The sequence below is a fragment of the Oryctolagus cuniculus genome, chromosome 8 (assembly GCF_051225735.1).
Source record: "Oryctolagus cuniculus isolate XC-2025 breed Fujian yellow rabbit chromosome 8, ASM5122573v1, whole genome shotgun sequence".
In the NCBI taxonomy this organism is placed as follows: domain Eukaryota; kingdom Metazoa; phylum Chordata; class Mammalia; order Lagomorpha; family Leporidae; genus Oryctolagus; species Oryctolagus cuniculus.
Window position 1 is genome coordinate 99,667,282 of NC_142874.1, and position 15,136 is coordinate 99,682,417.

General features: G+C 39.0%; 1 protein-coding gene across 2 annotated transcripts in view; it reads left to right on the plus strand.

Moving 5' to 3' along the window:
- The window catches only part of UNC5C (unc-5 netrin receptor C), a 378,756-nt gene that overhangs the window by 266,836 nt on the left and 96,784 nt on the right, over positions 1 to 15,136 (plus strand). For both annotated transcript variants that reach the window (XM_017347400.4, XM_008267581.5), the window contains exon 4: positions 8,964 to 9,067. In XM_017347400.4, coding sequence (XP_017202889.2) covers positions 8,964 to 9,067 — 104 coding nt within the window. The remainder of the gene's footprint in view (positions 1 to 8,963; positions 9,068 to 15,136) is intronic.

Sequence of the window (15,136 nt, forward strand, 5' to 3'; positions counted from 1 at the left end):
CATGCTCATCTTTCTCACTCTCTCTTCTCGTTCTTGCTCTGTTTCTGCCTCTCAAATAAATAATATAAAAGCTTTCTAATTAAAAGAAGAGCTCCAGGGTTTTAAAAATTGTATCTATTTTTAAAGTATATTTGAAAGAGAACTCCTAAGTGCCTTGTTCACTCACCAAATGCCTGCACTGGCCAGGGCTGGGCTAGGCTGAAACCAGAAGCCTAAGAACTCAATTCTAATTTTCCACATGGGTGACAGGGACTCAACGGCTTGAACTTTTACCAGCTGCTCCCCAGGGTGTGCATTATCAGGAAGCTGAAATCAAGAGCCCAGCAACTCGAAGCAGACACTGCAAAATGGATCGCAAGCATCACAAGCAGTGTCTTAACCGCTACACTAAGTATCCATGGGGAGCTTCACACATTCTTGTATGTAGCAACGCTAGCATTGACAACATAGGTTCAGAAAAGAAAGTAGGGACATTTTCATCCTATGCAGTCACCAAGAATTACAGAAATGATGACAGCATGTCTTTCGGCCATCAAGGAACTTTTTGTTTGCCTAACCAGGAGTTTCGATTTCTTTAAAAAGTCAATCCTTCTGAAGTACACACATTTATTGCCTAACATTCTTTCTGAAAGTAGGTAAGGGAACATACATTAAAAATTGTAAAAATCTAAGTCAGAAAATGTGATAGATGCAATCCTCCTAGCAAACCCACTTTCCCCCACCGAGAGCTCTTGGTGAGCTTGCTTGGTTAAGTATCTGGAAGTGAGAAGCAGAGGTCTGTGGAGAGAGCCTTGGGCATTTTTTCAGAGAAAGGAGAAAGGCCACAAGAGATATTAACATGATATTTTCAGCATGGAACTAGCTAAACCAAAGGCCTCAGAGTGGCAGCCCACAGACTCAGTATGGCCACCAACTGGTTTAACCCTCAGAATATTGGCCCACACAAGTGTTTTTTTTAAAGTTTCAAGGATTTGGCAACATATACAGTTAAGGGAGAAAAATCACATGAAAACCTGCATTACCGGCTTCTGTTAGTGATCGGATATGGGATGTATGGCCCACTGAGCCTGCTTTCCTATCTGTGACATGTAGCCAGAGCCAAGAAGCAAGAATAAAGAGGAAGGGGCTTGGTTTTGTACTCATGTTTCCAGAAATTTAGAAAAACAACCCAAGTCAGCATTCGGTTTCAAGGGGGAAAAAAACCTCCAATGCCTAACTTTCTCTTTACATTACTTGCATGGGTACTAGACAAATGTGAAATTCAAATGCCATTTTACACAATATCAGCTGGCAGCTGATACCAAAGTGAGTTCTGCCGACACTGTGGAAGCACCAGGCGGGTAGAGTCACAGTGTGGAAGCGGATCTACTTGTCTGCCCAGAGTGCTAGCACAATGCCACTGGCAACATGGTATTCCATAAATAATCAATCTGTCGTGGGTTCTAAGGTGTTACTGCAGGGCATAAACCACACCTGTAGTGTTTGATAAGACCATATTTGCAGATTCCCAGAGCCCAGCCTGAGTATGGAATCTGCATTTTTATCATGTCTAGCATGATAATCTCTACATTTCTCTTTGTGAACCATTATCTTCAATCATTAGCTCTCTTACACTCTAATTGCTTTGTCTCATTTGGTTGTGTGTTTTGACTAAAAATAATGCCAAATGTTGTTCTGACCTAATAAAATTCATTATACTGTGGAAGAAAGGTGTAGTGGGGAATGACTATCTTTTGACCACTTATTATATGCCCCATGTGATGCTAAGAATTTTATGGGCACTCCTTCCTGTGACTCTGTGAAATAGTTGTTATTACTGTATCTAATTTCCAGCTTAAAAAGCTAAAGCCACGAGAGGTTAAGCAACATGCTTAAGATCATGCAGAGGGTCAGAGGTAGAGTTAAGAGGTAGAGTTGAGACCCATGTTTGTCTCACCAAGCCCTGCTGTTAGCCACAATGTTATCCTACCTCCCAGTGGCTTTCTGATTGTATTACAATGACCTATGATTGTCAAAAAATGTTTATATCATGATCTATTACATATATATCCCCCTCCTCACACAGGCAAACAAATGTGTAGGTAGGTATTTGTACACACATACTTAATACTATGTATAAAGTATCTTGACATTTTCTGTTACTCAGTTTCCTATTTTTCAATGCTGGCTCTAACTCCACTAAATAGATTTCATAACCCTCTAAAGGGTCATGACACACCGTTTGAAAAACAACAGTAAACCTGTAATTCCACAAGAATAATCAGGAATGTTAGAGGATATGTTTTATGGACCAGATGGCCAAAATCCGTAAAGAATGACATGTTGAAAATTTACACATATGAGTAATCATCTTTCATTCCAGAACTCTGTGTAATAATAGATATGATGATAGTCATTTATTATGTGTGTTTTCTGCCTTATTATCTTCCAAAAATTTTTCAGATTTAATATTTATTGTCGTATTAATAAAACCCTTTGAGGTCTAAACTTAAAAACAGATAAAATTAATAATGTAATATTTCATTTATAGCTTATTCCATGGAATCTAAGGATTTGAATTTTTACTAGAATAGTCTATTGAAGTATACCCATTGGGGAATTCTTGACTTCATAATGTCAGTCTGTCATATCACTAAGACTTTATATTTTTTTAAAAGAATTATTCTAATAAATATTTTGCATAATGAGTTGGATTTCTGAGAGAATAAACATTTTTAATAAATGTAAATCATTTTTAAATATGCAATAAGAACATGTTTATCCATTTCAAAGATGATAGTGTCAGCAATCTGCCTGCCTAAATATGATAAGAATACTTTTGTCCTCATTTCTCTTCTTCTCTTTCCAGAATCAGCATGGCACATGAGTCCATTATACTCAAAGCTGTGGCCTGCCCAGCCTTTATTTTTCCATGATGGAAGACACACACCCTTTTTAGGGGATGTCAGGCAGAGTTGCTCAAGGGTCATCTCAGGGAAGGTGACATGGCCTTCTGTCTCTTTTATAAACATGCACACTGACAGGAGTGGCATTTCCCTCCCCCATCCTTCTTGTCCTGTAAATACAGTTTTGTCAAAGTAATTCTTGGTACATTTACAATCATCAGACTTTTTTTAACTTTCATCTGCTTCTGTGTAGTACAGTGTGTGTGTGTGTGTGTGTGTGTGTAAGATTTATTTATTTATTTGAAAGAGTTACAGAGGGAGAGATGGAGAGAGACAGAGAGAGGTCCTCCAAATGGCCACAATGTCTGGAGATGAGCCAATCTGAAGCCAGCAGCCAGGAGCTTCTTCTGGGTCCCCTATATAGGTTCAGGAAGCAAAGCACTTGGGCCTTCTTCTGCTGCCTTCCAAGCCATTAGCAGAGAGCTAAATTGGAAGAGGATCAGCCGGGACATGAACTGGTGCCCATGTGGGATGCCGATGCCACAGGCAGAGGCATAATCTAATGCCACAGCACTGGCCCCAAGTACAGTATATTGTACATTACTCTCTTTGATTAATACAAGCATGTATTGATATTTTTAAGATTCATCTTCTAGAACCCACCATCTCCCCCACATTCTTTTCCCCATTCTTTTCCCTATTCTTTTGGCTCTAAGTGTCCCAAAGTTCTATGAAAGTTGGTCCACAGAGAATATTACATAATTTTTCTCTTCAAAGATACATCAACTCCTCTGCTTTAAAAAATAATTTTCTTTATTTCCCTTGGATGCTGATAATTGCAACCAAGAAGTAATGTACTCTACACAGGATTAACTTTCCCTCTCTAAAATCTTAGTCTGTTCAGTTCAAGGTCCTTACAGCCACAGAGTCCTTCACACACGTCTAGTCATTTATTTTATTTTATAACTAAGGAAAGTGAATGCTAGTAAGAATTCTGTCTCTCAACTCTGTTTTCTGCTAACTACAATGTGAAAAAGTAGAGTTCATGTTTGCCAAATCATTAATTAGTATATCCCACATCATGGATAATTTAAAACCACAATACTATTACTGTGACCAAAAATTACTGAAAGCTGTACAATTCTACCATTTAAAAAGGGGGCTTTGTGTGCTCACATATGTGTGTTAAAAGACTTTCTTGGGTTATGTGTAAATTGTAAATAGAAATCCATATTGTTTCAGATCTGATTCTACATCTGCTAATTGGATTTCAGTGTATGGATTTAGTAAGCCAATATTCATGTTTTTAAGTAAACAGCTCACTGAACGCATGCATATGACAAAGCTGATTTTTCTTTTTATGGGTAGAATCAATAACTAAATCGGAGTAGGGCCAAGTTGACATTGCAAAAGTAATCTAGGTTATGATGAAAGGACTTTATACTTGTACTTATTTTAGTAACAGCCTTAGAACTAATGGGAAGAAAACAGAAATGTCAAATCCTAATAGTCATCCAAGGGCAAGAATTCATTTTTTTTCTCTTCTAACAGGAATATCCATGTTATTCTGTACCATTCTGTTCTACATCTAATTCCTGGCTGGCAAGTGTCCGTTTTTCATGCTTATTCATTCGTCACCCTTGTGTTCTCTCTGCCTGCGAGGCATCTGGCCTGCCTTCTCTCATATCCCCAAATGATACAGGACAGGCTTTCGCTGTGGCCACCCTCAGCTTGCAGAGTGATATGGAGGCGCACAGCACAGTACACTCTATGCTCACTACACAACCTGCAAAGAAAAGAGGTTTTATGGCAGGAATTAAAAGTGGTTTTCAGCAAGAAGTATGGCCTGCTAAGGGGGTCAAATGTGAGCTCATTTTAGAAATTAGATCACATTTCTGTACAGTTTCAAGCCAAATCATTAAAACAAAATAATTATCTGGTCTTCAATGACAGTTGTGTTAAATGTGACTCTTGAATTAGGTGCCGCTGGCCATCACCGTTTTCTTTTCTTTTTCTTTTTTTTTTTTTTTTTTTTTTTTGGACAGGCAGAGTGGACAGTGAGAGAGAGAGACAGAGAGAAAGGTCTTCCTTTGCTGTTGGTTCACCCTCCAATGGCCACCGTGGCCGGCGCACCGCGCTGATCCGAAGGCAGGAGCCAGGTGCTTCTCCTGGTCTCCCATGGGGTGCAGGGCCCAAGCACCTGGGCCATCCTCCACTGCACTCCCGGGCCATAGCAGAGAGCTGGCCTGGAAGAGGGGCAACCGGGACAGAATCCAGCGCCCCGACCTGGACTAGAACCCGGTGTGCCAGCGCCGCAGGCAGAGGGTTAGCCTAGTGAGCCGCGGCCCCGGCTGACATCACCGTTTTCAATCAGGAAATGTGGAAACCAAGATGTGCCCTCTTATGGCAGGAATTTGAAAACTGTGCCAAAAAGCACACCACGTCCTAAGGAGACTTACATAGCGTGCTGCCCTCCAGTCCTTGCCCCTTAGCTCTGCAGTGACCTCTGTCACCATGAAACGTTGGGAAGTTGTTGGATGTCCTCAGAATGGTCCTTTCCCCAGTACCCATGCACTCCGCAGCACAGCTGGGCTTCTGCTCCCTCTCCTGCCTCGATCTCCCAAACCAGTGAGTTCCTCTCCCCTCTGAGTCCTTTGCTGCTTGTCTCCTGTTGACCTCCCCACTTGTTAAAAGCCGACACTTATCTCCGTGGACTTTTCCCCACCTCCTTGCTCACCCTCTGGCAGCATTTCCTCTTAAATGTCGATGTCCTCTTTTATTTATGGGACTGGCCCTGCCCTGGTGATGTCATCTCTTTGCAGTGCTTCAGTGACAATGAAGTGTAGGAAGTCCTACCAGGATGACTTTTCCTAGCTCTAAGCCAGTGGTTCTCTAATTTTCTACTTTTTCACCTCCTGGGATATTTAGCTTTGTCTGGAGGCACTGTTTCATCATCATGACTGAGAGGGGTTCAACTGGCATCCAGAGAGTGGTGTTTGGGGATGCTAAGTATTCAACCTTGCAGAAGACAACCCCACAATAAAGACGTATCCAGTCCATAAAGCTGGTAGTGTTGAAGTTTGAAGTCATGATATAGGGGGCTAGCATTGTGGTATAGTGAGTAACACCACCACATGCTATGGTACCATCCCAAACAAGCACTGGCTCGTGTCCTAGCTGCTCCACTTCTGATCCAGCTCCCTGTTAATGGCCTGGGAAAGCAACAAAAGATGGCCCAAGTGTTTGGGCCCTTACACACACTTAGAAGACCCATATGAAGCTCCTGAATTTGACCTGGCTCGTCCCTGGCTTTTGTAACCATCTAGGGCGTGAACCAGGAAACAGAAGATCTCTCTCTGTTTCTGTCTCCCCCTCTCTCTAACTCATTCAAATAAATTAACAAATCCTGTTTTTAAAAAAAAGAAAACCATGATGTAGACCTACTAGCCTTTTCCTTTTGAAGATCCTATAGATAAAAATAATCCAAACTGGTACCAAAATAAGTGTGTAGCCTTTCTTCCTACTTCTTTGCCTAACTTGCTACTATTTTGTTTGGTGTTGGTACCAATCTAACAGTGTAGTACCTAAGAATATTGCTTTATTCTTGCCTTTCCGCCCTCCCCAAATACCTAGGTCTTCCTGAGGGTATGATGTCTTTCTAGAATCTGCTTTCTCCTCCTTCTGCCCACCATCACTAGCTGAAATAGGGACCCCATTATCCCTCTGGATCCATTCAAACGGGTCCCTAACTACTTTTTGTCTCCTCTCCACAACCTCAATCCTCTGTCACTCTGAATATGACATCTGTGGTCCATGCTTCGCTTAGAACCCTTTGAGGGTTTGCTATTCCTACACACGGTAGAAGGGCTTTTCATAAACAGACCTCAGCCTACCTCTCTAGGCTTAATTGTCTATCTTTCACATCTTCATCCTAAGTGCCTAATTAAATGTCTACTATATGAACTTACTTCAACTATTTGGATACATATATGCCTGGCTTTTTCTTTCTCTTAGCCCTTGTTTTGTGATTTCCTAATTAATTGAAATAAGAGTGAGCCAACATGTTACTTAATCTGAAAGCTAATTCCAGTCATTGTCTTCTCCCGCCCCCATATCAGATGGGAGTTTCTCGGGATCATTTTTCACAAACTAGATAAACTTGTCAAGAACATTTTATCCTATAAAATTATTCATTGCTGCTTATTTTATTGGTGTCTTCTGTTTCGCCAGAATTTTTATCTCAGTAGAGATAAAAAATAGCAAAGAGAAATTGCTCTATCAGTAGAGAAAGGCCTTAGTGTTTCTATTGGAAGGATACAGATTAAACAAAAGGGACATTAGAAGCACATGTGGGGTTGCAAAATATCTAAAGCCGTCGTTCAATAGTTCTAATGTAGCATCAATTATTTTGTTGTAAGACTTTGTGTAATTTGGTAAACATACTTCTCATACCTAAATGGGGACATGCTTTATATAACTTCCAAATTATTGTAACTCTGTGGATTCTAAATGTTCATTTCTACCACATACTCATTTTCTTGATCATCAAATTAGAAGTGCTCTTCTGACAGAAATTCTGTCATCATATAGATAGTCTCTAGTCTTAACACAGGCCCACGTAGATCTATAATTTTTCTCACTAGCCCTATAATCTCGAAGATTTCCTTCTGTGGAGAAATTCAACTAAATGGCAAGTATGTAACAACAGATTCTTTTTTCTCAGTGCATTTTTCCAGTTGGTGCCTCTGGTAGGGGTATGTTAGGGTTATACCTCTGGACTCTGTATTGCTACCCATTGGTTCAGTTGGCTACAATGATGTTTTCAGAATTTTTTAAAAAAATTTATTGCTTTATTTGAAAGTCAGATTTAGGAAAGGGGAGAAACAGAGAGAATGAAGAGTCCTTCCTTCTGCAGTTTCACTCCCCAAATGGCCACAACAGCCTGGGCTGGATCAAGCAGAAGCCAGGAACTTCATACAGATCTCCCATGTGGGTGGCAGGAGCCCAAGTAGTTGGGTATCTTCCACTGATTTTCCCAGGCTAGTAGGGAGCTGGATCAGAAGTGGAGCAACACAAACTGGTGTCCAAATAGGATTCTGGCATCACAGGAGGCAGATTAACCCACTATGCTAGCCCCAAAGAATTGTATGTCTTCATCAGGGTCATGGATGAAAGGAGACAGGAGGTATTCATCTTTATTCAAATCTACTGGATTAAATGTCAGTAATCTACTCGTGTAAAAGTACTGGGGAATTTTTAAACACTGTAAACTCTTTGAATAATTCTTAATTGTAGAAATTCAATAAAATTTACTGAGTTCAAAGCCAAACCATTCTATGATGGCTTAGTTAAGTCTTCTCCTGAAGTAGGTGCCCATGATGTGTTCATAATGAAAAGCTGGTTTCTAACACTTTTGCATCCATCTTTAACAGTTTCTAAAAGTTCACTGCATATTGCTGTAAAAACTCTATCACAACCAGATCTTTGAAAAGGAATTATTTAATCTTCCCTTTAACGAATGGGCACTTATTTAGATACAGACATACTTCTGGGCTCTTCTCAATAGTTGCTTATCCCCTGCATTGTGCTTGAGACATCTCAAGAAGTTATATTCATTCTTTTAAGACTCCAGCACTCTCTTTCCAACTCTGAAACAGCAATTTGCATTTGATTTATTGATCAAAATGTTCCAAAGTTACTATAACTTTAATAATATCTATTGTGAGAAAAGAGTACAACATTTGTGTTTGCAAGGGACATGAATAGGAGTTTCTTTTGATTAAAAATGTGATCACCATAGTTGATTACCAGGAACCACTAAAGAAATGTAATTAATGAATTTCACTAATTGTTAAAATGGAGATCCAGAAGGGCTACAATTGAAGTTTAAAGTTGGTATATTTCATGGCTTCTGAATTTCATAATTTTCACCACATAGATTATGGCACAGTACTAAGAACAATGGGTTTAAAAAAATAAAAAGGCATAAACTACAAAGCTGAGGAAATATTTTTTGCGTTTTCTGTAAATGGATAGATGAGATTTAGTTGACACACATTTATCATTTGTGCTTTCCAGATCTGCGGAAGACATTTGAGCAGGAACCCCTGGGAAAGGAAGTATCCTTAGAACAAGAAGTCTTACTCCAATGCCGGCCACCCGAAGGGATCCCAGTGGCTGAGGTAACAAAAATTCTTTCCATTTAGCAATTGACAATTAGTTATTCTAACAGAGGCCTAATCCATGGCTAATGGTGCAGTGAATTAAGGTATGGCATGATGAATGGTTGGTAATGGCATCCTAACTGCCTACTGCTGGCAAAATAGATTGATTGGGAACTGATTAATGACTTGTGAGTCAATTAGAATGCCCCACTGGACAAAGCCACAGGCAGCTTGGTTTAATTTTTTCATTCTTTCAAGAAATCAGAACAACTGCTTTATTTAGTCTAGTACTAATCAGAGAGAGGTGGTATGGTTTTTATGTACCAACAATATTGTATTGGTCTTGATTATATGCAAAAAATGTGAAATTTAACTGAAAAGTGATCCCTGTTAAATATAAGAGTGGGAATAAGAGAGGGAGGACATGTACAGTTTGGGACATGCTCAATCAGACTTGCCCCAAATGGTAGAGTTAGAAACATACCAGGGGATTCTAATACAATCCCATCAAGGTGGCATGTACCAATGCCATCTCACTAGCCCAAGTGATCAGTTTCAGTTCACAATTGATCACACTGATAGGTCTAAGAGTCAAAGGGATCACACAAGCAAGACTAGTGTCTGCTAATACTAACTGATAGAATCAAAAAGGGAGAGAACGATGCAACATGGGAAGCAGGATACACAGCAGACTCATAGAATGGCAGATGTCCTAAACAGCACTCTGGCCTCAGAATCAGCCCTTAATGCATGCGGATATGGCTGAAGAGCCCATGGGAGTATTTTAGGCATGGAAAGCCAACACTCTGGGGAAAAAAAAAAAAACAAAAAAAAACAAACAAAAAAAAAACTAACTGAAAGATCTCTGTGAGTGAGATCCCAGTGGAAAGAACGGGGCCATCAAAGAAGGAGGTACCTTTCTCTGAAGGGAGGAGAGAACTTCCACTTTGACTATGACCCTGTCAGAATAAGATCAAAGTCGGCAAACTCAAAAGGCTTCCATAGCCTTGGCAACTCATGACTAGAGCATAGGGAGATTACTGACGCCATAAACAAGAGTGTCAAATTGTTAAGTCAACCACAGGAGTCACTGTGTACTTAATCCTCATGTGGGATCTCTGTCCTTAATGTGTTGTCCAATGTGAATTAATGCTATAACTAGTACTCAAACAGTATTTTACGCTTTGTGTTTCTGTGTGGGTGCAAACTGATGAAATTTTTACTTAATATATACTAAATCGATCTTCTGTATATAAAGATAATTGAAAATGAAAAAAAAGTGAGATGAAGGAGGATGTGTGTGTGTGTCTGTGTCTGTGAACCTGTGACCACACACATGAATTTACTGTTCCATGATAGAAGCATGGACCCCACATGTCAATCCCCTGTCCAGTAATGTAATCATGAGCATCCCTAAATGCCATATATACACACTGTGAATAGAACACATTTGAGGAATAATGGGTGTCAATTAGTTTTGTCCTATGAGCTTTCCATCATGCTCTTCATTTTTATTTTTTGTTTCTGCTAAAACAAAGCATATATGAAGTATTAAAAATCAAATTCATGCTGTGACTTTTCATTAGCACCAAACAATACTGTGCCCTTTGAAAATTCCTGTCTTTGGGAGTAGGCCTACATGACTCCCAGGAGACTGCCTGTTCTCCTGGGGACATTTACCATCATCTCAGAGCATTCCGTTGGGGAAAATCTTCCATTTGTTAATAATTCTAAATTCTAAAGAAAATGCTACCTTCATATGATTATTAAATGACATCCTTTATAGGCTCCAAATGGCTGCCCTAACTGATCTAGTATCCAATAAACCCAGGCAAACTTTAATTTGACAAGTGATGTAGCTGCCAATTTGTAGGTGGTCCTGGTTAGCATCCAAACTGCACTGAGCCATTTGGACTTTCCATTCTTTATTGCATATGTCAAAATATTGCATATTTCTGTTACTTGGACCTGTATATGGGTCCCATAGATAGGGGTGATTTGAGTTTTTGTAAAATTAACTCCTGAAATTTTGCCTTTTTATGAAATTGAAAAATAGAGCTATTGAGACAACACTGTCCAAAATGTGATTAATATTGCATTTATAATTTGATTTCTCATAGTTTTTCAGTCTTCTAAAGATTGAAGCAATGGTGGTAGTCAGCTCAGTTATCTCTACCTCTGGCAACAAAATCAACCATCACATCATTATTTCTAAAGTAATACTAAAAGTAGTAAATGAATTAAAAATATAGCCAAGACCTTTATAAAATGACTCCATTTTTCTGTCACAGACATTCATATCTCCATGAGTCAATGCAAAGACTCAAGGGAAATTTTAATGAAATTTCCTTTTTAAGCTTGAAAAAAAGAGAGCAAGCCAGTTTTCGCCTTGTAATTGGCATCCTGTGGCACTCCCTAGCACTGTATCAGAGTCTTTGCATGATTATAACTATTTCATCCAATTCCAAGTCCTCATCTTCCAGCACTGAGGCACAGTATGATTTAGTGTGACTAAGATGGAAAGTCTTAACTATTCAATATTTCATTTCAGTGACTACAACAGTTCATCTGTCTCCTTAATTGTAGTTCTGAAACCTTAATGCAAACCTCTTCCAATAAACCACCTTAAAGATCAAAACATATCGTGAGTTACATGGGTATCCATCGCTCCCCTTTTACTCAGGGTTTCTTAAAGGTAACTTCTCTGTGCCAAGACTCTCAGTGAGGCGATTCTAGTAATTTCTTCATTTTCTTTGGTCTCCTCAACAAAGTAGTACACTTTGTCAGGGAGTAAGATTCATGACTGCAAACTAATTGGCTATGAATTTTATTTGTATCATCACTGGGGAAGAGACCAATTAACACTTGGCAAGCTCAAAATTCATATACCCATTTGACATTCAAAGAACTATATTTAATGCATATTACTTTTCCATTTTTTTTTGAAGTCAGAAGACAGATCAAACACACATTCTCAAGAGCAGGCTAATAAACTGCTGTGTAGATTCTTTTCAACACTGTGAAAATCACCAAGATCAGAAAGCTAATGAATACCTTAACATGACATATTACATCTGCCATTTGCTCAAGAGGAACAAATAAATTTAAAAGGAGAGGGACATGAGGGAACTTGGCAAGTTAAAGGATTATATGACCATTTAAATTTAAATATAAATGCATTCATTATTTAATATCTCATTTCCATTTTAAGGAATCTTAAAGCATAAAAATAGCATGAAGGGAAATGTTGATCTTAAAAGGAAACCAGCAGCTAAAACCCAACTGTTTTACAATAATAGGATCAGTCCTTAGGATAGGAGACAAGACTGAATATGTGCTTCTTTTGTATCCAAGAAAAATTATCCGAAATTGAGTCAGATAGTAAGTGTTCAGTGAACACACAGCTAATCGAGTCAGTTGATATTTGTTTTATAAGCCTATGTCTAGCGCCATTGCAAAGTAGTTGGGCACATTCTTTGCAGAATATCAAGAAGCAGAAATATTCTTCCTCTACCTAAGTCAGTAAATTATCCAAGAATTCTAATCTTAGTTATAATAGCTCCAAGTCAACTACAAATAATGGGACAGGCATTTCTGAGGTAATAACATTTCGCTTCTCCCTATTTCACCTCATTTCCTTACAGAATTCCAGGTTTAAACCTGAGCATTAACATTTTTGACTCTTTGAACTGAAGTTTACTCAAATTATAAAAGGGAGATAATAATAGTATCTGTGCAAAATGTGGATATAGGGTTTAAATGAGATGTTGTGTACCAACAATTTAGAACATGTCCAAAGCAATCAAGGGACATTAGTATTATTATTTTCTTACTTATGAATTCACAAAATGAGTTCAACCTTTTGGTTTCAAAATAGTAACTGAACTCCTTGCTCTCCTGTTTAGCACTGAGGAATATGCGGAGGGGAGCTTTCAAATTGGAGTCCAGAACCATTGCAAAGGAAGATAACATTGTGAGCGTTAACACAAGGAAGTGCCCGTTCAGCATTGCTGTCACAAATAACCTGTTCATGTAAATACCCATACCGGTTTCTGACGTGCTGCTAGGCTGACTCAGATTATTAAAGCTCTTGTTGATTTGGTCTTCCTGGTTCCAGGACAGAAGACCAGTCCTCACATTTTTCTCTCAAGGAGGGAATTTAGGTAGAGCCTACTGTTGATAGATCTCCTTTTTGAAACTCAAGGGAAGACAGCAACAAAGAAAGTGTCAGAGGAAGAAGAGGCCAGTCCAGGACTCTTTACATCCACCTCTCCAGGCAGTGGCAGTTCTAACAGCTCCTCCCAATATGCATCAGTTAAGAAAAATTCCATCACAGGGACCAAGTTTCAGGACCCCTGGATTGCCTACTTCTTCCCCTGCTCCCCCTAAGCCCTTTATTTATATCTAGTGATATTGTTCAAAATATTTAATAACTCTACAGCTTCCTTGGCACATGAGCAGAGGTGTGGGAGTCTGGGACGTCCTTTATTGAATCAGATATAATCCCTCCACCTCCACAGTTGTAGGGGGCACCAAGAACCCTTGGAACCAGCCAAGGTATGGCCATGTTATTTAGTGACAGATGCAGAATTATTTCAGTATTTAACACCTGGTATGGAGGAACCAGCATGACTGCTAAGTGGTAGCCTGGATGTACCACAATTTAAAAAGCTCTGACTACTACTTTTGTTGGCATTATCTGTTTTCTCTTCTGCCTACCTTAACTAGATAGTGATGAGGAGCCAAAGGTTTATTGCCATGTTTTTTCTCTCACATCAGCAGATTGCAGGTCACTTAGTGGATTCTTGACATATATTTAACTAAAGGAAAAGAGCAATTTTGTTGGATGTGATAGAGGCTAGATCTCAGGAAATAGAAAAGGGATATTTTCACCCCTGAATATGCAACCTGTTAAGAGAACCTGGTGTAGGGTGAGGGAAACCATTAATCTTAAACCTTGAAACCAGGGTTGCAACCCACTAGGACCAGGAATAAAAGACCACTTTAGTTTAAGGATTGTAGAGGAGGTTAATAATACTAATATTATACTTTTGAAGTAGACTAGATGAAAGAAAGAAAAACTAATCCAAGAAATACTCTGGTCTTTTTTTATAACACTGCACTGTTTTTAGGGATGTCAGAAATATAAGTCTATTTTTCCATTTCTGGTGAGGAATTTTAACAGACAATCCTCCCCCACAACTCTCAGAAGAAACAAGAAATTAATACACCCGTGGAATGGTGCTGAGCTGCTCCAGTGGCATAATAGCAACACTCTGTGAAATTAATCTCTCTTTGCTCATTTTAGTTTCTGCCTAGAAAACATTTCTGTTGCATGGCAGACCAGATATAGATTCAATGATGCTTGATTCCATAAGATTATCTCCTTTGGAGCATATTGGGATCCAAACTTCAATAGATACAAGATCTGTTGGCATCTCAAAAGGAACAAAACTGAATTTTTCACTAAAAGTTGTGATTTGTTTCACCTTTAACAGGGGGATAATTGCTTCTCTAATTGTAATTGAGCTATTTCTCATAGGAGTTTAATTGGAGGAACAGGGCACAATGTTCAACTTACTGACCCCGTCGTGCATAAATATCATCATCTTATTTATCAACATTTGCATCTCTAATTAGCAAGTGGGAAAAAATGGGGTGAAGTGCAAAAGAATAGATTATTTTGCTGAGTATAGTCATGATAAATAGGGAGCAGGTTTTTTTTTTTTAAAGCTGATACTGCCAAGGCCAAAAGCTGCAGGCAGCTAGAGGCACCGTCTGATTATCAATAGGACTGCTGCACACTGTTGCATGAGAGCATTTCCCTACCGTCCTCTCATAATCGGAACTGAATTTCCACACAGGTCCATTGTCTCCCAAGCTGTGCTTTATGTTCTTTGTAGTCAAAAGAGATAGACAGTAAACAAGAGTTTGAATACTAATTTGGTAAAGAAATTCTTTTTAGTACCCACTAATATCTACAGAATAGATAGATTCCTTGTAGATAGACTTCTTGTAGCATTGTGCAGCAACAAGAAGGAGTTTTGATTGTAGTGTGATTAGCAGCCTTGAACATGAGTTTTCCCA